The sequence below is a fragment of the Rhinoraja longicauda genome, chromosome 15 (assembly GCF_053455715.1).
Source record: "Rhinoraja longicauda isolate Sanriku21f chromosome 15, sRhiLon1.1, whole genome shotgun sequence".
In the NCBI taxonomy this organism is placed as follows: domain Eukaryota; kingdom Metazoa; phylum Chordata; class Chondrichthyes; order Rajiformes; family Arhynchobatidae; genus Rhinoraja; species Rhinoraja longicauda.
The window spans coordinates 33,554,511-33,577,675 of record NC_135967.1 but is presented as its reverse complement, the minus strand read 5'-3'; the positions used below and the strand labels follow the sequence as shown (position 1 = coordinate 33,577,675).

General features: G+C 41.9%; 1 protein-coding gene across 4 annotated transcripts; it reads right to left on the bottom strand.

The window, feature by feature from the left end:
- Window positions 1–13,249: 13,249 nt before the first annotated feature.
- rhogd (ras homolog gene family, member Gd) lies at window positions 13,250–17,406 on the bottom strand. 4 transcript variants are annotated; one of them, XM_078412460.1, is made up of 2 exons: window positions 17,363–17,406; window positions 13,250–15,876 (listed from the first exon to the last, which is right to left on the bottom strand). In XM_078412460.1, the coding sequence occupies exon 2, from the start codon at window positions 15,848–15,850 to the stop codon at window positions 15,275–15,277; it is 576 nt and encodes a 191-aa protein (XP_078268586.1). In that variant the 5' UTR covers window positions 15,851–15,876; window positions 17,363–17,406; the 3' UTR covers window positions 13,250–15,274. The 4 variants fall into 4 exon arrangements, with proteins under 4 accessions (XP_078268586.1, XP_078268583.1, XP_078268584.1 ...); XM_078412457.1 differs by lacking the exon at window positions 17,363–17,406 and adding an exon at window positions 16,950–17,355; XM_078412458.1 differs by lacking the exon at window positions 17,363–17,406 and adding an exon at window positions 17,218–17,355.
- Between the last annotated feature and the right edge of the window lie 5,759 nt (window positions 17,407–23,165).

Below are 23,165 nucleotides of genomic sequence, written 5' to 3'. Positions count from 1 at the left end.
GATGCACAAGGTCTCTTGCCCACAGTAGGGGAATTGGGGACCTGAGGACATAGGTTCAATGTGAAGGGGAAAAGATTTAATAAGAATCCGAGAGGTAACTTTGTCACACAAAGGGTGGTAGGTGTATGGAACAAGCTGCTAGAGGAGGTAGTTGAGGCTGGGACTAACCCATCGTTTAAGAAACAGTTAGACAGGTAAATGGATAGGACAGGTTTGGAGGGATATGGACTAAACATATGTAGGTGGGACTAGTGTAGCTGGGACATGTTGGCCAGTGTGGGCAAGTTGGGCCGAAGGGCCTGTTTCCACACTATATGACACTGTGACCACTCAAGAGTCTGAAAACAGCAGAGAAGAAGCAGTTCTTGAATCTGGTGAGATATGTTTTCAATCTTGTGTATCTTCTGCCTGAAGGGAGAGGGAAGAAGAGAGAATGACCAGGATTCGAACAGCCCTTGTCAAGGGTCAAGTGTGTTTAAATGTCATATGCACCGACAACAGAACAATAAAATTCTTAGTTGCAGCAACGTAACAGGCCTGTAAACTTAATACACATTGATAATATATAATAAACAAACATACCATAAATTAATAACCACAATACAAGTGCAAAAAAACTATAACGTCCATAGAAGTTCACAGTTGAGGCGGTTGTCACGGGATTCAGACTCCAATACCTTCTACCAGATGGTAGGGGTGAAATGAGAGTGTGATCAGGGTGGTGTGGGTCCTTGGGAATACTGGCTGCCTTTGAGGCATTTCACTTGATCCATTTGATTGTGGGGAGGTCAGTACCTGCGATCAACCGGACAGTGTCTATCACTCTCTGTAAACTCCATGCTGCCACCAATATCTCTATCGTGCACCTGGAGAGGTTCAAAAGAACTTTCATCCATATATCAAATCTTCTCAATCTTCTAAGGATGTCGAGTCGTTCTTTATAATTGTATCAATGTGCTGGGCCCAGGACAAATCTTCAGAGATATGCACACAAATGAACTCTGGGTTGTTCACTCTCCCCACCACCAACCCATACTTGAAGATAGGTTCATGGATCTTTGGGTGTCCCCCACTGAAATCAACAACCAGCTCATCAGTCTTGTTGAAATTGCGAGCAAGATTATTGTTCTGGCACCATTCAATCAGTTTATTAATCTCCCTCATACTCTGATTCATAATTTTAGGTTAGTCGTCCAACAATGGTGGTGGTGTCAATGGTGAATTTAAAGATGGTGCTGGAACTGACTTTGGCTACATAGTCATATGTATAGAGTGATTAGAGCAGGGGACTTAACTTCACATTGAACCTACTGGAATTTTTTGAGGATGTAACTAGGAAAATTGACAGGGGAGAGTCAGTGGATGTGGTGTACCTCGACTTTCAGAAAGCCTTCGACAAGGTCCCACATAGGAGATTAGTGGGCAAAATTAGGGCACATGGTATTGGGGGTAGGGTACTGACATGGATAGAAAATTGGTTGACAGACAGAAAGCAAAGAGTGGGGATAAATGGGTCCCTTTCGGAATGGGAGGCAGTGACCAGTGGGGTACCAGCAAGGTTCGGTGCTGGGACCCCAGCTATTTACGATATACATTAATGACTTAGACGAAGGGATTAAAAGTACCATTAGCAAATTTGCAGATGATACTAAGCTGGGGGGTAGTGTGAATTGTGAGGAAGATGCAATAAGGCTGCAGGGTGACTTGGACAGGTTGTGTGAGTGGGCGGATACATGGCAGATGCAGTTTAATGTAGATAAGTGTGAGGTTATTCACTTTGGAAGTAAGAATAGAAAGGCAGATTATTATCTGAATGGTGTCAAGTTAGGAGGAGGGGGAGTTCAACGAGATCTGGGTGTCCTAGTGCATCAGTCAATGAAAGGAAGCATGCAGGTACAGCAGGCAGTGAAGAAAGCCAATGGAATGTTGGCCTTCATAACAAGAGGAGTGAGTATAGGAGCAAAGAGGTCCTTCTACAGTTGTACCGGGCCCTGGTGAGACCGCACCTGGAGTACTGTGTGCAGTTTTGGTCTCCAGATTTGAGGAAGGATATTCTTGCTATTGAGGGCGTGCAGCGTAGGTTCACTAGGTTAATTCCCGGAATGGCGGGACTGTCGTATGTTGAAAGGCTGGAGCAATTAGGCTTGTATACACTGGAATTTAGAAGGATGAGGGGGGATCTTATTGAAACATATAAGATAATTAGGGGATTGGACACATTAGAGGCAGGAAACATGTTCCCAATGTTGGGGGAGTCCAGAACAAGGGGCCACAGTTTAAGAATAAGGGGTAGGCCATTTAGAACGGAGATGAGGAAGAACTTTTTCAGTCAGAGAGTGGTGAAGGTGTGGAATTCTCTGCCTCAGAAGGCAGTGGAGGCCAGTTCGTTGGATGCTTTCAAGAGAGAGCTGGATAGAGCTCTTAAGGATAGCGGAGTGAGGGGGTATGGGGAGAAGGCAGGAACGGGGTACTGATTGAGAGTGATCAGCTATGATCGCATTGAATGGCGGTGCTGGTTCGAAGGGCTGAATGGCCTACTCCTGCACCTATTACCTATTACCTATTGTCTATTGTCTATTGCTCCAGTGCTGATGAGTTATGAGGAGGAAATGTTTTTGCCAATTCATCTGGAATGTGGTCTGCTGATGAGGACATCGAGAATCCAGTAGCATGGGGTGAGAAGAGGCCCAATTCGCTGGGTTTGAAAACAAGGTTTGTACGGAATGATAATATTAAATGCTGAGCTAGTCAATGAACAACAGCCTTAAGTACGTGTTCTTATTGTCCAAGTAGTTCAGTGCAGAGTGAAGAGCCAACGAGATTGCATCCCTGTTGATCGATTGTGGCGGTAAGGAAATTATGGTAGGTCCAGGTCCTTGTTATGGTCCAATAGTAGGAGTTGATATGTGCCATAATCAACCTCTCAAAACACTTCATTAGTGCATCCGGTCTGTAGTCATTGAGGCATGTCACCTACTCTTCTTGGGCATCATTATTTCATAGCAGTTGCAAACCTCAGACCTGAGTAATGAGAAGTTGAAGATATCTGCAAAACTCCATCCAGTAGGTCCGCACAGGTTTTAGGACCAGAGCATTCTGAGGGTTCATACTCATGAAGGATCTTCTGACTGAGATAATGCCATTGAGGACTATGGGTGCTCGCGACGGTACACCAGTGTTCTCCTTTGACAACATTGGCTGCTTTCCCGAAGCAATGCGTGGATTGGGTCGATGAGAAAGGATGGGTGTGGGCAGGGGGTGGATGGGGTTGCACAACTCTGCAATTTCCTGCAGTCTTGAACAGAGCAGTTGCCATGCTACTCTGCAATGCATCCCAATAGGATGATCTACATGGAGCGTCTATAGAAATTGGTAAGAGTCTGACATTGAGATAAAGGTGGCTGTCTTGACATCATGTTACTAAATTCTCTATCTCCTTCCTGTACTCTCATCATTGTTTGAGATCCGACCCACTACAGTGGTATCATCTGCAATCTTATGTGATGTTTGAGGGGAATTTGGCCGCACAAGGTCATAAGGAATAGGAAATAGAATTAGGGCATTCGGCCCATCAAGTCTATTCCACCGTTCAATAATGGCTGATCTATCTCTCCCTCCTAACCCCATTTTCCTGCCTTCTCCCCGTAACCTCTGACACCTGTACGTAAGTGTAAAGGGAGTATAGTTAAGCACTGAAGATGATACTGGTCTTTTTAAAGCAGGTGGGAACCACAGTTTGTTGTTGGGATAGATTAAAGATGTTTGTGAACATTCCTGCTGGCTGGTCTACTTATAATAAATTATTAAAGATGAACTCTAAGATTAACTCTGTAATGTATAAAAAAATAAGAAAAATAATTCCAAAATAAATAATATCCAAAACAACATTGTATATTAACACCCATAAGTGAAAATTTATATTGTCAAGCTAAATTTCCAGTAATAGTCAATTCTTTATTAAACTTAGTCCATATGCAATAATTTTTGTTCTCATTCTTTCTCATTATTAAATTTCTTTGTCTGTGCCTTGTGTTTCCAAATCTGCACTCCCGTGGGATGTCAGATGAGATCTTTAGTGACTCAATATGTTTGACGACCTCAGGGAAAAAAGGTGACTTTGTCCTCCCTTTTGTTTAATCCATAGGAGACTAAGCTTGATTCAAAATTAACTACATGTGGTGATATGTAATGAATACAGAAAATGCCAGAGGTACTTGGCAGATCGGGCAGAATCAAGGACAATAGAAGCAATTAATATTTCAGGTTGATGACATTTAGACAAAACTACAAAAAGTTAGAAAACAGGCATGTTTAATTTGCAAGGAGAGCAAAAGGGTGATAGACCAAAGGGAATGATTGCAATGAAGTGGAGTCCAAGTAAAATTAAATAGTGCAAATAGTGGTGGTGCCAATTGAGAGAGGCACATGAACAATTTAGAATAATGTAAATAGAGATAGAATATAAAACTGTACAGCACAGGACCAGACCCTTCAGCCCACAACATCTGTGCTGAACTATGATGCCAAATTAAATTAACCCCTTTTTTCTCCTTGTGATCCATATCTATCTCTCCATTTCCTGCATATTGACATGCTATTGAAAATGAATTAAACACCATTATTGTATCTGCTTCCACCACGGAAGTCCGCCAGGGCCTGATGGAGTTCACGGTTGTTAACCATTGTAACTCCCCTTCTCGTTCCCGTTCCAGCCTTTCTGCCCTCGGCCTCTTCCACTGACAGTGGGGATGCACACAAAATGTCACGGAAATACATTTCCGTGACAGGGATAGTGATCAAATACTCCAATAGACAGATTGTTACAGATAGTTTCGTTCCACATGCATTTGCATTGCTTCCTAAACCTTCCAATATAAGTTAATTTAGATCACAAGATATAGAGTTGTATGTTGCAGTTTGCTGTTGACATAATTGCATTGCGAACGTGTTTGATTCTGAATGGCTTCCTGAATTCAGGGAGCTAGAAGGAAGAACAATAAACACTGACATTGAGAAATGCCCACTTCTCATGTAAATACATTTTAAACATGTAAAAACTAGAGTTAAGTACATGACGTGAATGAATTTTTGCATTGACAAGAAATAAATTTGTGGATCATGGCACCCTCATTACCATGCTTCCACACACACCAATATTTTTAACATCACTCTTGCTGTGCCAACCCAGAAGCTTTCACTCAGCAATACTAGAGTTTAGGAATTATCCTGGGAAGAACCAAAGAGCCCTGATATTTTCTCACTTATGCATCATGTGCTAATTTTCACTCAATTGAAAAGCCCCTAAAATAATTAACATGTACTTCAGGCTTACAGTGTTGGGTAGGCTTGATGCTTTTGCCATCTTCCACATGGTTGTTGTACAATTAAATAGCAGAAAATGGGAGAAGTAGGCCTTTGAGGTCACTCCATCATTCACAATCATGAAATAATCCACTTCAGTACATGACACTCAAGAACATGCATATGGAAATTAGAAACAAAAAAAGTTGCAAACAGGAACTCAGGAAGAATCTGTGGATAAAGAAACAATATTTCATTTCAAAATCCATTCATCCACTTTAGGACTCTATCCATATCTTCTCCAAACAATGCTTGATCAATGCTTGGCATTAAATACATCAATCTCCTTTTCTAATGACGGCCTGCCTTCTATAGTAGAGAATTCCACAGGTTCTTTCCTGTTCTCCATTCTAAACAGCATACCCTATATCCTGAGACTCTGACCTCTGGTTCCAGTCGCCTCAGCCAGTAGGAACATCCTTACCATATCCAACCTTGCTAGTCTAGTCAAAATATTATAGGTTTCTATAACATTCCCTCTTATTCTTCTGTACTCCGGCGAACACGAGGCAGACTTGACAATTTCTCCTCTTGTGCCAGTCCTATGTAAGAATTTGAATCAGTCTTAGTTGCATTCTCTCCATGACAAGAACATCCTTTCTCAGATAAGTTGACTCAAACTGCACTCAAAACACCAGGTTGGAGTCTCACCAAGGTGCTTTTACAACTGCAGCAAAACATTCTTGCTCTTGTACTCAAGTCCTCTTGCAACAAAACCAGCACAACACTTATCTGCTTCTTGCATCTTCCTTTCCCTCAATCTACTACCATTCCAGATTTTTTTTTCTATTTAGAACAAAAGTGAATAAACTTAGATTTAACCCCATTAAATTACATTTTCCATATATTTGCCACTTGCCCATTATGACCAAATCATACCGGAGTATTTATGCACCCTCTACACAACTCTATTTACCCCACCCCAGCTTTGTCTCATCTGCAAACTCTAAATCGAGTGTACATTTAGTTCATTCATCCAAATGAATACACCTGTATAGTGAATTTCTGGAACCTAGGTCCTGATCCTGGTGCAACCCACTGATCACTTTACCATCTACAAGCAAACTCCTTTCTGCCAAAAAACATTTATTTATTTATAGTATATTACCCCAGATCCAGGTCCTTTATTATTTTCCAACTGAAACTCTTACATAGAACATTATAAAACACCCAAACATGCGCAAAAGCTTTCAGTCTGCTTTTTAGCCTCAAGGCCAAAAAAGGTAATTCCCCTTTATAGTGATACAATATGGAAATATAATCAATACAGCAAAGCACATGCTGACAGTCTGTTACTGGATTGGGTTGATGTCATATCTTTTCCATTACCAGCCACAAAGTATACTTGAATTATGTTTTGGCAGTGTTTTTATTTGCATGCAAGAATGTAGAGAGAAATTGAGTTCAAATGTCTATGAAAACATATCATTACATTAATCCCCTCTGCCTGCACGTGATCCATGTCCCTCCATTTCCTGCATATTCATGTGTCCATGTAAAACCCTCATAAATGCCCTTTGTATTTGCCTCCACGACTACCCCTGGCAGCACGTTCTGGGCACCTATCACTGTAAAAAGCTATTCCCACACAGCTCCTTTAAAATTTTGCCATCTATATATCTTCTATCAATCCATCTATATACCAAAACTCTCGTTTGTTTGTACTGAAACTACAGCCAATACGGTACACTATAGCGCAACAATTTTAGGCCCACCTTACTCGCCTTTTGGTGCTTATGGAAGAAGTTTCATTGAAATTGGTGTTATATTTTTAAAGTTATTCACATTTTAAAGTTTAAATCTATGTCCTAGGGAGGGAGGGGGAAGGGAGGGTGGTGGGAGGATAAGGGGGTTTGAAGGGGTTGGAGTTGGGGGGAGGGGAGGGGAAGAGGGGGAGGTGAGGGAAAGGGGAGGGGAGGGGAAGAGGAAAGGGGGTGCTGCACCAATGCAGAGGTTTGGGCCCAACGGGTCCACTTGGTCGGCCGGCCGTCCATCCATCCATTTCTAAAAACTCTCGGTTTGTTTATGTTTGTGTATGTACCATGCCCTCTACACAGCCAAAACAGTACACGATAGCATGACAATTTTAGGCCCACCCTACTCACCATTCCCGTGGTGTGAATAAACCTACTTTTGTTAGTTTTTAAAAACAATTTACCAAATAAACTTTAATAAATGTGCTCCCCCCCTCCCCCGGGAGGACTAGCGGGAGGACCGGCGCCCATCCTGGCGTGCCCCGCGCCTGACCTTCCTCCCATGGTGCAGCGCGCCCCAGAGGCTGCGGTAGAGGATGTAACAAGATGGCCGTCGCCCGCCGCTCGCAGCAGGAGAAATAGGGCTGAGGTCAGTGCCTTCTCCCTGTCCACCAGTCCCGCACACAGGGGCACTCCCCGCCCGGCAACGGCTCCACACTTGACCTGAGGGGGGAGGGAGGGGAGGGGATGGGGTCGGGGGATGGGAGGGATGGGGAAGGGGTGATGTGAAGGGGAGGAGGGGGTGCTGCACCAATGCACGATAGGTGTGGACCCAACGGGTCCACTCGGTCTAGTATATTACTAAAACTCTAATCTTGTATGTGGGTATATGTGTTTGTGCTTATATTTGTCCTTGAAAGACAGCCAAAACAGTATACGATAGCACAACAATTTTAGGTCCACCCTACTCACCATTTCCCCGCAGTGTCAATAAATCAAGTTTTGCTACTTTTGAAAAACAATTAACAATAAACTTTAATAAATGTGCTCCCCGCCCACTGGAAGGACCAGCGCCCGTCCAGGCATGCCCATCCTGGCATGTCCCACCTTCCTCCCATAGTGCAGTGTGGCGGCAGGGGGTCCAACAAGATGGCCGTCGCTGCTGTTCGCCTCCGAGCTGCAGGAGAAGTTTCGGGTTTACGGCTCACTATAGCCGCAGCGCTGGCCGCACGGGGCGGAGTTGAGTGGCTCCTTCTCCCCTTCCCTGTCCCCCCTCACCCACCCACGGCCCCGTTGGGCACTCCCTGCCCAGCAACGGCTCCACGGATCGTCAGTTGGGGTAGGGGTGCCGGGCCAGCAGGAGAGGTTTGCACACAACGGGGTTTGCCACGCCCACAGGAGTCCCCGCAGGAGATTTGGACCCAACGGGCCCACGCCCGTCTAGTCTCACCTTAAAAACATGCCCCCGAGCCGTTGATATTTCTGTCCTGGGAAAAAGGTTCTGAGTTACCCCATTCACGCTCCTCTCAGCCTCTGATGCTCCAGAGAAGAAAGTTTGCCTAACCTCTCCTAATAGCTAATACCTTCAAATCCAGATAACTCAGCAGGACAAGCAGCATCCCTGGAGAGATGGAAACATAGAAAATAGGTGCTGGAGGAGGCCATTTGGCCCTTCAAGCACTGCCATTCATTGTGATCATGGCTGATCATCTACAATCAGTAACCTGTGCCTGCCTTCTCCCCATATCCCTTGATTCCATTAGCCCCTAGAGCTCTAACTCTCTTTTAAATTCATCCAGTGAATTTGCCTCCACTGCCTTCTGTGGCAGAGAATTCCACAAATTCACAACTCTGGGTGAAAAAGTTTCTTCTCACCTCAGTCTTAAATGGCTTCCTCTTTATTCTTAGACTGTGTCCCCTGGTTCTGGACTCCCCCAACATTTGGAACATTTTTCCTGCATCTAGCTTGTCTAGTCCTTTTATGATTTTATATGTCTCTATAAGATCCCCTCTCATCCTTCTAAACTCCAGTGAATACAAGCCTTGTCTTTCCAATCTTTCCTCATATGACAATCCCTTCATCCCAGGGATTAACCTCGTGAACCTATGCTGCACTGCCTCAATAGCAAGGACGTCCTTCCTCAAATTAGGAGAACAAAACTGCACACAATACTCCAAAGACGTACAGGTATGTAGGTTAATTGGCTGGGTAAATGTAAAAATTGTCCCTAGTGTGTGTAGGATAGTGTTAATGTACAGGGATCGCTGGGCGGCGCGGACTTGGTGGGCCGAAAAGGCCTGTTTCCGGCTGTATATATATATATGATATGATATGAAATGTGGTCTCACCAGGCCCCTATACAACTGCAGAAGGACTTCTTTGCTCCTACACTCAAATACTCTCGTTATGAAGGCCAACATGCCATTAGCTTTCCTCACTTCCTGCTGTACCTGCACGCTTACTTTCAGTACAGGTGTACAAGGACACCAAGGTCTCATTGCACTTCCCCGTTACCTAATCTGACTATTGAGATAATAATCTGACTCCTTATTTTTGCCGCCAAAGTGGATAACCTCACATTTATCCACATTATACTGCATCTGCCATGCATCTGCCCACTCACTCAACCTGTCTGAGTCACCCTGCAACCTCCTAACATCCTCTTCGCAGTTCGCAGTTCACACTGCCACCCAGCTTTGTGTCCTCTGCAAACTTGCTAGTGTTACTTCTAATTTCATCATCCATATCATTAATATATATTGTAAATAGTTGCTGTCCTAGCACCGAGCCTTGCGGCACTCCACTCTCCACTGCCTGCCATTCTTTAAAGGACCCGTTTATTCCTACTCTTTGCTTCCTGTCTGCCATCCAATTCTCTATCCATGTCAATACCCTATCCCCAATACCATGTGCTCTAATTTTGCTCACCAACCTCCCATGTGATACCTTATCAAAGGCTTTCTGAAAGTCTAGATACACTACGTCCACTGGCTTTCCTTCATCCATTTTACTTGTCACATCCTCAAAAAATTCCAGAAGATTAGTCAAGCAGGGTTTCCCCTTCCCAAATCCATGCTGACTTGGACCAATCCTTTTAAATGCACCGATATTACCTCTTTAATACTTGACCAGCATCTTCCCCACCACCGATGTCAGGCTAACTGGTCTATAATTCCCCGTTTTCTCTCTCGCTCCTTCCTTGAAAAGTGGGATAACATTAGCTACCCTCCAAACCACAGGAACTGATCCGGAATCTATTGAACATTAGAAAATGATCACCAATGCATCCACAATTTCTTGAGGCACCTCCATGAGTACCCTGGGATGCAGACCATCAGGTCCTGGGGATTTATCAGCCTTCAGTCCATCCAATACTATTTCTCGCTTAATGCAAATGTCTTTCAGTTCCTCTGTCTCCCTTGATCCTCTGTCACCAGTACATCTGGGAGATTGTTTGTGTCTTCCTTAGTGAAGACAGATCCGAAGTACCTGTTCAACTCTTCCGCCATTTCCTTGTTACCCATAATAATTTCAGCCACTTCTGCCTGCAAGGGACCCACATTTGCCTTCACTTATCTTTTTCACTTAATATAACTAAAGAAGCTTTTACTGTCCTTTATATTCTTGGCCAGCTTCGCTTCGTACCTCATCTTTTCAGTGTATATTGCCCTTTTTGCGATCTGCTCTTGTTCTTTGAAAGTTGCCCACTCCTCTGGCTTGCCACTACTCTTAGTAGTGGTGGTTTCAGGTCGAGGCCCTTCTTCAGACTAGTCAGGGAAAAGGGAAGCAAGAGATACAGACAATGATGTAGAGAGATAAAGAACAATGAAAGATATGTAAAAAAATTACAAAGATAAAGGAAACAGCTGTTCGGTGGGTGAAAGCGAAGAGCCGGTGCGACTCGGGTGGGGGAGGGATAGAGAGCGAATGCCGGGGTTACTTGAAGTTAGAGAAATCAATATTCATACCACTGGGCTGTAAATTGCCCAAGTGAAAAATGAGATGCTGTTCCTCCAATTTGCATTTAGCTTTACTCTGACAATGGATGAGATGTAGGACAGAAAGAATTAAAGTGTTTAGCAATGGGAGATCAGGAAGGTTCAAGTGGACTGAGCGAAGGTGTTCAGCGAAACGATCGCCCAGTCTGTTTGGTCTCGCCGATGTATAAGAGTCCACAACTTGAACAATGAATACGGTAGATGGGTTTGTAGGAGGTACAAGCAAACCTCTGCCCAACCTGAATGGTCCCTGGACAGAGTCAAGGGAGGAGGTATAGGGACAGGTGTTGCATCTCCTGCGGTTGCAGGGGAAGGTACCTGGCGATGGGGCAGTTTGTTTGGGAAGGGAGTTATCCAGGGAGTTGCGGAGGTAATGGTCTCTGTGGAAGGCAAAAATGGGAGGAGATGGGAAGATTTGACTAGTGTTCGGATCCTATTGGGAGGTGGCAAAAAAATGTCAGAGGATTGTGTGTTATATACAACGATTGATGGGGTGAAAGGCAAGGACTCGGGGGACTCTGTCTCTGTTGTGACGAGGGGGAAGGGGGGCAAGGGCAGAGCTGCGGGGTACCGAGGAGACACGAGTGAGGGTCATATCTATCATGGGAGACTAGTCTGCAGAAGGGTCTCGACCTGAAACGTCACCCATTCCTTCACTCCAGAGATGCTGCCTGTCCCGCTGAGTTACTCCAGCTTTTTATGTCTATCTTCAGTTTAAACCAGCATCTGCAGCTCCTTCCTACACTCTCTAATCCAGGCAGCATTCTGGTAAACCTCTTCTGCACCCTCTCCAAAGCCTCCACATCATTTCTGTAATGGGGTGACCAGAACAGCACACAATACTCCAAATGCAGCCTAACCAAAGTCCCATAAAGCTGCAACATGACTTCCCGACTATTATACTCAATGCCCCAATCCATGAAGATAAGCATACCATACACCTTCCTTACCACCATCTACTTTAGTTGCTACTTTGAGGGTGCTATGGACATGAATCTCAAGAAACTTCTGTACATTAATGTCGTTAAGGGTCTTACTATTTATTGTGCCTTCATGGTTATTAAACTGCCGACTATAAACCTCACAATCTTTCAATACATCTGAAGGCCCAAATTTGTGCACAAAGATTTAAAATCAATATTTGAGCACTCATGTAAAACATAGCTGTCTACTGAAGATTTCACTTATTTCTTTACTCGAGCTTCTCAATAATGTACTAAGCAATATTTTCATTGGCATGCGTTTCACTTGCTTCTGGTCAAAGGATACAGGACTATCTTGTAACAATTTAAAATCTACTAAATTTTTTAATCAGTCATTAAATATTTTAATCACCAATTATAAGGCAACTAATATCAAATATATATTTTTTAATATGCTAATTATAATGCAACATTTTTATCCATTTAATACGATACAGCTCAGGCAACTTTGTGCGATTTTGCTCTGAAATGAGCATCACTGCTAAAGATTGCTCATATGCAACATTGCACCAAAGTGATAATGAACCTTGGACATTTACAATCTAAGTGGTTTACACTTGCATGATACTGTTGGAAGATTTTGGATTGTAAACCGTTTTATAATGGTAATAAAGATAGTAAAGGGCAAAATAAAGGGTTGCAGTTTATGTAAGATTTCAAATTTTGCCACGTGGTTAGTTAGCGGCTTTAGTTATAAGCAACAACTTTAGATGGGAATTAATTCAGTTTACGAACATCCCTTGTTTTCCCCAAGTGAAAGATTAAAAACAACATTTGTTGAAGTTTAGATGTCCACATCAAGGATTGAATAGAAAGTGATAGCTGAGTATTGCTGCTAATTTTGAAGGTGGCTAAGTACCCAATTCTCAGATACGGGACTGATGTTGGCAAGGTCACAACTCAGTAAGCTCGCTGTGCAGTTAAATATTTGACTCAAAGCAAAAGAGTTGATCCAAGTATGACCACAAACTTGAGGTCTGTGTAATACTGAAAAATTACAAATTCAGGAACCAAAGCATAATAACCATATTTGTTGGCCTAAAAATTAACAAGCTCCAGGTGTTGTTGAAAAACTGATTTAAATTGCAATGGCAATTATGCAAAACATTTTGAAACTTAAAATATTATTTTAGATTTTTTATAGCCTTGCAAGGCATTTACAGTTCAGAAAGTTAGACAACTCAATCATGAATGAAAATTAAATTTTATTTCAGCAGTACAATTTTTTATAAATCATTTCAAAACAATGCAGTCCTAATTTTTTTAATTCTAAAAACACAACTCAGGTTTCTAGTGCATAGTAATAGCATTACCCACCGTGGTTACAGCATAGTGAAAAGCATGACGACAAAACAAAGGATTTTTACATTCCTCAATCCCTCTCTTAGACTGGCAAGATTTTTCTTTGTCTGCTTCACCGATAACAATGTATCAATAATAATAGCAAAGGTCAGTTACTGGATCCCATTTAAACAGCACTGTAATTATCAGGACTGGGCCATTCTAAAACCAACAAATGTAATACAGGCTCAATGCTGTACTGAGAAATGCATTAAATCTCCTCTACAATAGGATGTGGGATAAATTGGTTTGATTTAACTATGAAATATGATTTCAATGATAGAGTTTTGAATGACTGGAGAAAACAGCTTTCAGTCTTTAGATGGTTGAATGCTAAGCAATCTAAATGTGACGTCAGTTTTCCGTTTCCATCATGTTCTTACATTGGTTGTGCCTGCCTCACCAAAAAAGGCAGACAGCTAATGTGCCTACATTGATCTGTTCAGTTTAGCTCACTTCTGGTCATCCTTTTCTGCTAAATGCTGCCAGCAGGGTAGACCGTTTATCCTCCAGAGCCAACTAAACACAGATCAAAGAATTCTTTAACACCTTAGTATCAAAACTCAAACAACAGAAGCTGAAAATAAAGTATCACTGTTTCTCAAGAACAATCAGATTGAAATGATATGGATTATATGGATTGGGATTTGATGGTGTAAACAAAATGTTAGGAAGGTCTCCATATTGAAGAGTTGAAGGCAGAGGTGGGGTTGTCAGTATTTTGTCACTGGGTTAATCTCAAACAAGAGCTGTGCAATAAATGTACCACATAGGTAGAAGTGTACAATACAATACTAACAATTCAAACCATGCTCAAATGCAATTCATATTAGCCATCTTCTTGTTACACATTGGCAAGTGTCAGTAATTTCTAATTTTCCCTTTTATCCTATGTCAGTACCATCTGCAATGGAATAAACACCTGCAAATTCACACACTATGGCATTGATTCTAGAATTCGTACCTCGTCAGATCTTGCAGTTGTGCAATATAGAAAGTGACTTTTATACACAAGAACAAATTGATGAGTATTATCCAAACTTAATTATTTTTGGTGTTGAGGTGCATATTAAGGCAAGTTGGTCACCAACTGAAATCTCATGTATATAAAACTACAACACCCAGTGAACTTTAACACAGTTATTTTGTACCAAATGTATTGGGGACACAAGGCCAGTTTTATAAAATTTAAATAAAAATTTCATAATTTCACAATGATATCTACTAAATTTGACAAATGTAAATATCATTGCTTTTTGCCTACTGTGCAGTAGGTGTTTTACCAAGTCTTTTGACAGTGCCAACACATACAAGGACTGTGTTTCATTAAGATAACAGTAAACAGTAGTAGGTATTAGTTCAGGATTTCACATGAAATCTCTGCTCATGATCATTTATGATTCCAGATTAGTGCCAATGTGTGAAACCGCAATGCTTATTAATCAGTCAGAGTTCTGAAAGCGAACATCAACAATTTGAAACCTGAGCAATGGAGAAAAGCAATGGCCATTTGTTTAAAAAGTGATCAGGACATGTTTGTCGTGAACAAACAGTTACATCTCAAAAAAAGCCAGTGAGTAAAGCTATAATTTTTTTTATCAGATTAAGATGCTTAAAAAAGATCTTTAAAGTAGCTGTTAAAAGGCAATCAGTTTAGCTCAGCTCAGGAACAATTATTGCAAGCTAGAAAGTCCAGTGCCATTAAAGAACTCATTAAGGGCCTGCATTTCTGCAAAAATAACACCCAGCCAATAAAGCAGCATTTCAACAATTTCCAGTTTCAGTCATACAAACTTGTTTTGTGCAAGATCCTTGCGTTACACCACAATGCAATCCGAAGCGCAGCTGGTCCATGGCTTCCAATCCATGTGCAACCAAGATGTTCATGTATTCGGGCTACAAAAGCACACAATTTTTGCTTTTCTTTTTTCTGTGAGGATAAAGGACTGCTCTCACAGCCTCCACAAACACTTCTCTGATGCCCTCCTGATTGAGTGCTGAACATTCCAGGTACTTAACCGCTCTTATCTGTTTGGCCAAGGTCACTCCCTGATGCATGGTTGTCGGAGAAAGACTTTGCTCCTTGAGCTTTTTTATGGTTTCGGAATCATTCCTTAAATCCTTCTTCGTACCAACCAAAAGTATGGGAACGTTTGGACAGTGGTGCAAAACTTCAGGCTGCCATTTATGGCGAACATTGGCAAAGGAAGAAGGGCTAGCAACGGAGAAACAGATGATGAACACATTACTCTGTGGGTAAGATAGAGTGCGAAGTCGGTCATACTCTTCCTGCCCTGCTGTATCCCAAAGGTTCAGGCTTACAGTCCGTCCATCAACAGTCATCTGTGCACTATAGTTGTCGAACACAGTGGGGACATATTCTGCAGGAAAAGCATTGGTTGTATAACTAATGAGAAGGCAGGTCTTCCCAACTGCACCATCTCCAACAACCACGCATTTTATAGTCTGCATTATTCATGCAGTATGAAGGTCACACTCTGTTAACAAAAAATTAACAGGCATTAAAACACAGTTCAGTATCCAACGTTCACTCCAACCACTGTGCTTTATGGCTCCCTTCCAATCAAGGTCAGCTGCAAAGCAATTAGGAGTCAAAGTCACAGACAGTTGATAATGTCCAACAAATTGGACAAAGATGGTGAAGCATTTTAGTGACACAAGTTCAAACCTGTAGCTATCATAAGTAAAATTAAATTCTGTAATTCTTTTACACCCTGTTCAACCTTTTTTTTAAATTAATCACTGAGAGTGGCAACTGACATTTTTGCTGTTTGTAAAATGGCAACCATATTAAGTTGAAATTTCAACAAGTTGAAATTGCTGGATTTCTCTGGAGCAATTCTGATGGGCTACTACTACTTTAGATAGAAAATTAAAATATTATCAGCTTAATTAAAGATTTTTTTTTGCTGGAACAATGCAATCGGGTTCTCAGATCCTAATATACTCAAAAAATGAATATAAGCCACTGCTGAAATTACATTTAAATAAATACTTGAAGTAAATGAGCGCCAATTTAGATTGTACTTTGGGAAATAATTATCAATTACTCAGTGATTTAAACAAAAATCTTGCTTGTGAGCAGGTAAGACTGCATATTTCAACAAAATATCAAATTTAATTCCAAAGATAGACACAAAGTTCTGGAGTAACTCAGCAGATCAGTTGGCATCTCTGGAGAAAAAAAAAAGATGGGTGATGTTTCAGGTCAGGAACTTTCTTAATTGAATTATTTCTATATTTCATGAAAACTGTTTGTACTCAAAACAGCTGCCGCAAACGTACCAAACAATATTGGTTCAACATTGACGAAAGGTACTTCCCTTTCTGCTTGCTAATCTTCTCCTCCCCAGCCCACACATTACTGTACTTCATGCCCTTCCATTTCTCACCCACCCAATTACATTATCCACCCACAGAATTTAGTCTCTCGTTTTCCTTGCAACGTCTCCGTTTACATATCTGTTGTGCTGCTGCAAGAATGTAATTGCTCCGTTTCGGGACATATGACAATAAATACACCATTGAATCGCTTGACTCCTTCTCTTACCTCAAATCACATGAATCCTCCACTCCTCCTGACTCGGTCAACCCTTCCTCCATAAGTTACTTCGCCACACCCATCAACGATCTTCCTCCGAAACTGACACAAGCTCAGACTTCCAAGCGGCCACTCAACCCCACCCAAACTCACCCCACCCCACTACGCTTGTCCACTCTTACTCGCCACGACCCCCACTTTCAGTCGCCCTCCATCCTTGTTTCACTGCAACTTTACTTTCGATTTCTTACTTCCCGCTCCCCGGAGCCCGACGCACCTTTCAACTCACTCCACTCCGTCTGCGCGTCGTACCCAGTCCGGACAGGAGGGAGGGGCGGGCAGGAGGAGGGCGGCGAAGGCGGCGGGTGACCCCCCCTCCCTGCTCCGAGGCCTCGGAAAGACTCGACCCCAACGATGCTCACCTCAAGCTGCCCAGAACAGGCTGCATCCGGGACCTTCACGCGCTGCCTGCCGGGGAATGTAGTCCGGGTGGCAGATGCTGCGCCTGCGCAATAAAGCAGGGTGGGTGGGGGCGGTGAGCTGCTCTGCGCAGGCGCACAGTCACAATGATACAGAGGCAATGATACAGACGGGAGTAACTCAGCGGGACAGGCAGTATCTCTGGAGAGAAGGAATGGTCTAAACTGTCAAAAATGACAAATTGATATCATTAGGCGCAGGCAGTGCAACAGGGACGTGCACTGAACTGAGAGACGAAGTGTAAATCAATCAAGTGCGTGGCAAGTGCTGAATTAACAACCTTGAGGGGAGGATAGGGAGGGGGAACAATACCTCTTGTACTTAATTGAACATGAAAGGTCCCAAGAAAAATAACGTTGCAACGTATGTGACACATCAAATGTTATGGGACAATAATTGTTTGTTTTAGTAATGCCGCTCTTTTAAAGATTGTTTTGGCTTTAACAATAATGTGTGCAGAAGTGTAAGAGGTACTCTGAAACCAAAACAATAAAGTAAGAGGCACTTTAAGTAAAATCAATGCAGAGAGGAACAGAAGTGTTTGAATTAAGGACCCTGTATCAGATTTTTTTTTTAAACAGAACTTGCTGAAGACGCTCAACAGGTCAGGTCAGCAAATGCAGAAAGAGGAACAGTTAATGGTGCTGTGCTGACAGAGGCTCTGGCTTGAAATGTCTCTTTTGACAGATGTTGCTTAACTTGCTGAGTGTTTCCAACACGTTCTATTTTAATTTCAGATTTCCATAATCTGCAGTTGAAAGAAAAATCCACATTTCATCAGAAATAGAAGTGGGCAAAACTAAGACAGTTTTAAGTAGCAAACCAGGGAAGAGGTGGAAAAAAGAGAGAAAGTTGTGATAAAGTGCAGCCAATGTTGTCAAGATAACAATTATCTTCAAAAACCAAAAGTTAGGGACATAATAAGAAACAAAAACAATTGAAACTGCAAGTTATAAACACATCTTAAAGTGGTTATAAGCAAGAAAGCATCAGAAAGATCTTTTGACTACAGTTGAAGGCAAAGTTCTCAGTGTGGAGGGAAAAATAATCAGGCATGCAACAAAGCTTTATAGGAGAGTGGTAGATATCTGCTTGTGTCTATCTCCAGCTTTTTGTGTCCATCTAAAGTGGTGGTGGTGGATGAATGATAATGATAGGGGTAAAGACATAGAAGGATCTTTTTATAAGGGTTCAAGAGTTAATGCCTGAGAGCATTAAATAATTCACTTTAATTATTTTCAATTCGTTCATTTATACAACACAATGCATTTTTGCTCCTAAAAGGAGACAAAGCAAGTAATATTTTGATTGATAGACCAGCCAGACCATCATTTTGTCTGGGTTACTCTGACAGTTAGGTTTCTACATTTAGGTCCACAACCAAATTCACAAAATCGTTCTACCATTTCCAACTTCCAACAAACACATTTCCTCTATGGTATGTACTATGGTGAATTCTTAGTGCAGTGTCCAGCAGTGTGAAAGGCAGGAAACATGGTGAGCTGTTAAAGGTCACGGTTAGTTATGAATCTTCTCAGACTCTGTTCATGCACATAATGATTTATGTATATATATTTGCACAATTTCTAACAGTCAGATTCATTTCTTGAATTCTCTAAAGCTTCATTTTGGACAGAGAAAGTTTTGAACAAGATTACTTTGTTTTTCCTGAAGAACCATTTCATCCTTTCAATGTACAGAGTGAAGGACTCATGGGTTTTATTATATGCTCCTTGGGTCCCAATGTGACCGGTATGGATCTACAATGTCATCTCACATGATTATTTTTTCACCCCAATTCATGATGTCACTAATTTGCTCTCTTGCTCAATTCAACCGAATGCTCTTTTCTACTTTAATCAGTTAAAATAATACTCATTCTGCCTGCTGAAGATGGCACACCCTCTCTTCTAATGACATTTATTTAATCTCAATGTCCCTTTCATTGAAATCTAATTGCCACAATTCTTTGTCATCTATCTTTTTTTTGGCATAAATTCTCAGTTATTTAACACGTGAAAAATGGCTATTAATATTTTCATTGCCATCATTCCTTTTATAATGTTTATTTCAGGAGTTTGCAGGCTCAGTCCAAGAACAGGCCCCACTGTTCTTTTAATGCTACTATCTCTAGTTGCAGACATTATATCCTTTGCATCTAAAATAACAGTCTGCTTTGTCTAATTAAAACTGTACTTCCTGATTTCCGTGCACGGTCCTTCCTGCGGCACTTGTTCATTGGTTTATTCTCACCATCACTGTGATTCTGTTCAAACTCACTCTTGTTGCTGCTTTTACACTCCTGATTATCAAATATATTTTCACATTTATCTGGTTTTTCACTCTTTCCTTTCTTCTCGCTCACTCCCTCTCTCTCCTCTCAGCTGAGCATGGTCATTCTGCCCTGCAATGTTTTTGCCCTCACTCTGCCCCAATGGTTTTTTAACCATTCACATCTGTTTGGATTTGAGCACTAGTTTCTGACATCGGCCAGCACAGGTCACTGAGACCAGCAGATTTTACTCGGAGCCAATTTACCCTTGGTTCATTGACACTGCAATGTTGGCCTTTGCTGTTTGGATTCAGTTTTTCTTTGTTACAAGAACAATGTCATCATTTCTGCACTGTTCTTTTGATTTTACTCTGACATCTTCAGTAATTTGGAAATAAAACCAGTGCAGTGTGCATCCTTGCTTGGCAACTGTTTCTAGAAGTGCGGTGATCTACACAAAGTCTTACAATACAAAAGTGCAACAGCAAACAACAGAAGGAAATACAGTACTATTATAAAATTATTACAAAACTGAAGTATGAAAAATCTGCTGACCTGAAACTCTCTGAGCTTGAGTCTGTGCCTAATTAACAGCTAACCCAAACATTTTGGAAACAATGTTTATCAATGGTTTCAGAATTTTAGGGTGTTGCCAAAAGCATTTTTTCTAATATATACATCTAACTTCTTTGATCTCTCATTGCACCTCTGGTGTCTTATTATTAATCTTTGTTCAGACGCTTTTATCTTGATAAAAAGAATTAGAAACACCAAGTCATTATCAATTTTTGTTGAGGCTTTTATCTTGATAAAAGGAATTGGAAACATCAAAGGTTTATAGCAGTGCGAACTGCAGTTAGCGCAGGACACCTGTGAATGTTATAGTTATACTAGAACAGGGTGGACCCGTTGGGCCCAAAGGTCTCCTGCAATGGTCTAGCACCCTCCCCTCCCCCACTCCTCCCCTCCTGCTCCCCCCCTTCCCCTCCCACCTCCCTCCGAGCTTCCATTGATCAGATCCCGTCCTGCCCTCAACCCTCATTGGCCGGGCGGCTGTTGGGTTCCCATTGTGACGTCGAACACGGCTGACGGGCAGGGTAAGTGGAAAAGGGATTTATTAAAGTATAAAAAATGATTTTTTAAGTTTAAAAAGTGAAACATTTAAAAAATAATACAACCATTTGAACCGCAGGACAATGGTGAGTAAGATGGTCCTAAAATTGTTGCGCTATCATGTAACATTTTCGCTGTATTTGGGGCAACCCCTGTTGTGTGCAAACCTCTCCTGCGGGACTGGCAACCCCTGTTGGGTGCAAATCTCTCCTGCGGGCCTGGCAACCCTCCCCCAACTGACGACCCGTGGACCCGTTGCCGGCTGGCGAGTCTCCCTCGGGGCTGGGGGCGGGCGAGGGGGGAGAGGAAAGGGGAGAGGGAGCCACTCACCCCGGCCCCGTGCGGCCAGCAGCAGGAGAGCTCTCCTCACCACCACCCCCCCTCATTGGCCGCCACTCCCGTAACTCGGGCGGGTCCCGCCCCCATCCGAGTGGCAACCCTCCCCAACTGCGCATGTGCGGATCCGGTGGCCATCTTACGTAAGTATTAGATCAAAGGGGCCCCAACTGCGCAGGCGCGGACCCGTTCGTTCTGCACATGCGCGAATCCGGCGGCCATCTTACGTAAGTATTAGATGAACAAGCACCAACTGCACAGGTGTGGAGCCGTTGGGTTCCCATTGTAACGTCGAACACACGGACCCGTTGCGTTCCCATTGTGACGTCGAACACGGCTGACGGGCAGGCCAAGTGGAAAAGGGATTTATTAAAGTTTAAAAAGTGAAAAACTTTTAAAATATAACAACCATTTAAACCGCAGGACAATGGTGAGTAAGGTGGTCCTAAAATTGTTGCGCTATCGTGTACCGTTTTGTCTGTATTTCGGTCACGTACTAAAATGCAATATATATACGCACAAACAAGATGAGAGTTTTAGTAATATAATAGATAGATAGGTTTCCGAACATTGAACATGGGCATGAAGCAAAGTTGCACAAGTGCTATATTGTTCTGACACCTCATTTCAATTTAACTAAGTCATAAACAGGAAAATTATGAAAAGGAAGGAAATTACAAAAATCAAGAAACAGGAGAATGGCAGGCAGAAAATAATAAGTAACAAATAAAGAAAGATGGAGGCAGAAAGAAATAGATAAATGGATGTAAACAGTTACATCAATGTATACCCCAGCACCACAACTTCAGTGTTTCAATAAAATTCACGATAAAATTGTGATATTTTTAGCAAAATGTTGGAGATCTCATTCAGTGATTCTATTTGTTTGTAATTAAAGCCATTAATTTGAGGGTGAGTGACAAATTAACTGAAATTTTATTTTATTGCATGAGATATGTTTATTTTAGAGAATAAAATGGATGATTTGGTCCTTTTATTTGCATCAAATCAGTGGTCTGCAGATGCAGTTTAAACCACAATCCCATCTTGACCCCATTCCTTCCCCATACAATTTGAATTTCTACTTACCTGGTTCAATGCCTGGATTTGGCGAGTTTGGAACCTGCATAATGTTCACATAATTTTGGGTAAGGCAGCGGAATCAGTCTGAAACTGGAGCAATTCAGGCGCCGTGCACAAATCCATAAGCTGCCACTTTTGTTGATTTTAATCAAGGATCCCGTCAGATAAATAAAGCAAATCTATGGGATCTGACTCAATGAAAACCTTTTGTAAGCATTTCAAGATGGTAATTTCATGTCTTTGAAAAAAACTACCCAGAGCACTTAATGTGCCTGGGGCATTTGTAAATAAATACTGTACACAATTGGACGATGTCATTGGGAAGCACACCCTGTCTAATTGTACAACAAACAATTATCTTGTGCATGATCTCCACAGACATACTCATCACCTGCCCTTCTGTAATCATTATTTTTCTTTAACATACAGCATTCCAGAGAAGTGTTAATTAACTCCACTCATTGGCTGTCACAGTTTGAGAATTTGATTTTTAATAGGACCTTTCACAGTTGTTGTTCAAAGATGTACTTTTACTTGTTTACTTCTTTCTGCATAATTTCATTTGGGGAATGAGTGGTGCTGTCATGTCACAACCTTAGCCATGATAATGCATAATTGTGCACCTGGAATGAAAGTTTGAAAAGCACATGAACAATTTTAATGATGACACTGAAAAATTGTTTTAAGAGTACACATTCAATTCAAACAACGGGATGACATGACCTGTAAAAAGATTTGACTCTCTTACCAATTATGTGATTTTTAAAAAAAAGTGGATCAAATGATTTGATCCCTGCTTATCTTTTGGCCATCTGATCATTGAGCCAAGGACCATGTTTAAATGGAACAGTATGTTGTTGCCTTATTCCTTAATCATTTGTAAGCTGGAAATTTAAACGGTGTAGGCAAGTTGGGCCGAAGGGCCTGTTTCCATACTGTAT

Excerpts from the sequence above, each read along its gene's own strand:
- rhogd (XM_078412460.1), bottom strand. The coding sequence starts at position 15,850 with ATGCAGACTATAAAATGCGTGGTTGTTGGAGATGGTGCAGTTGGGAAG.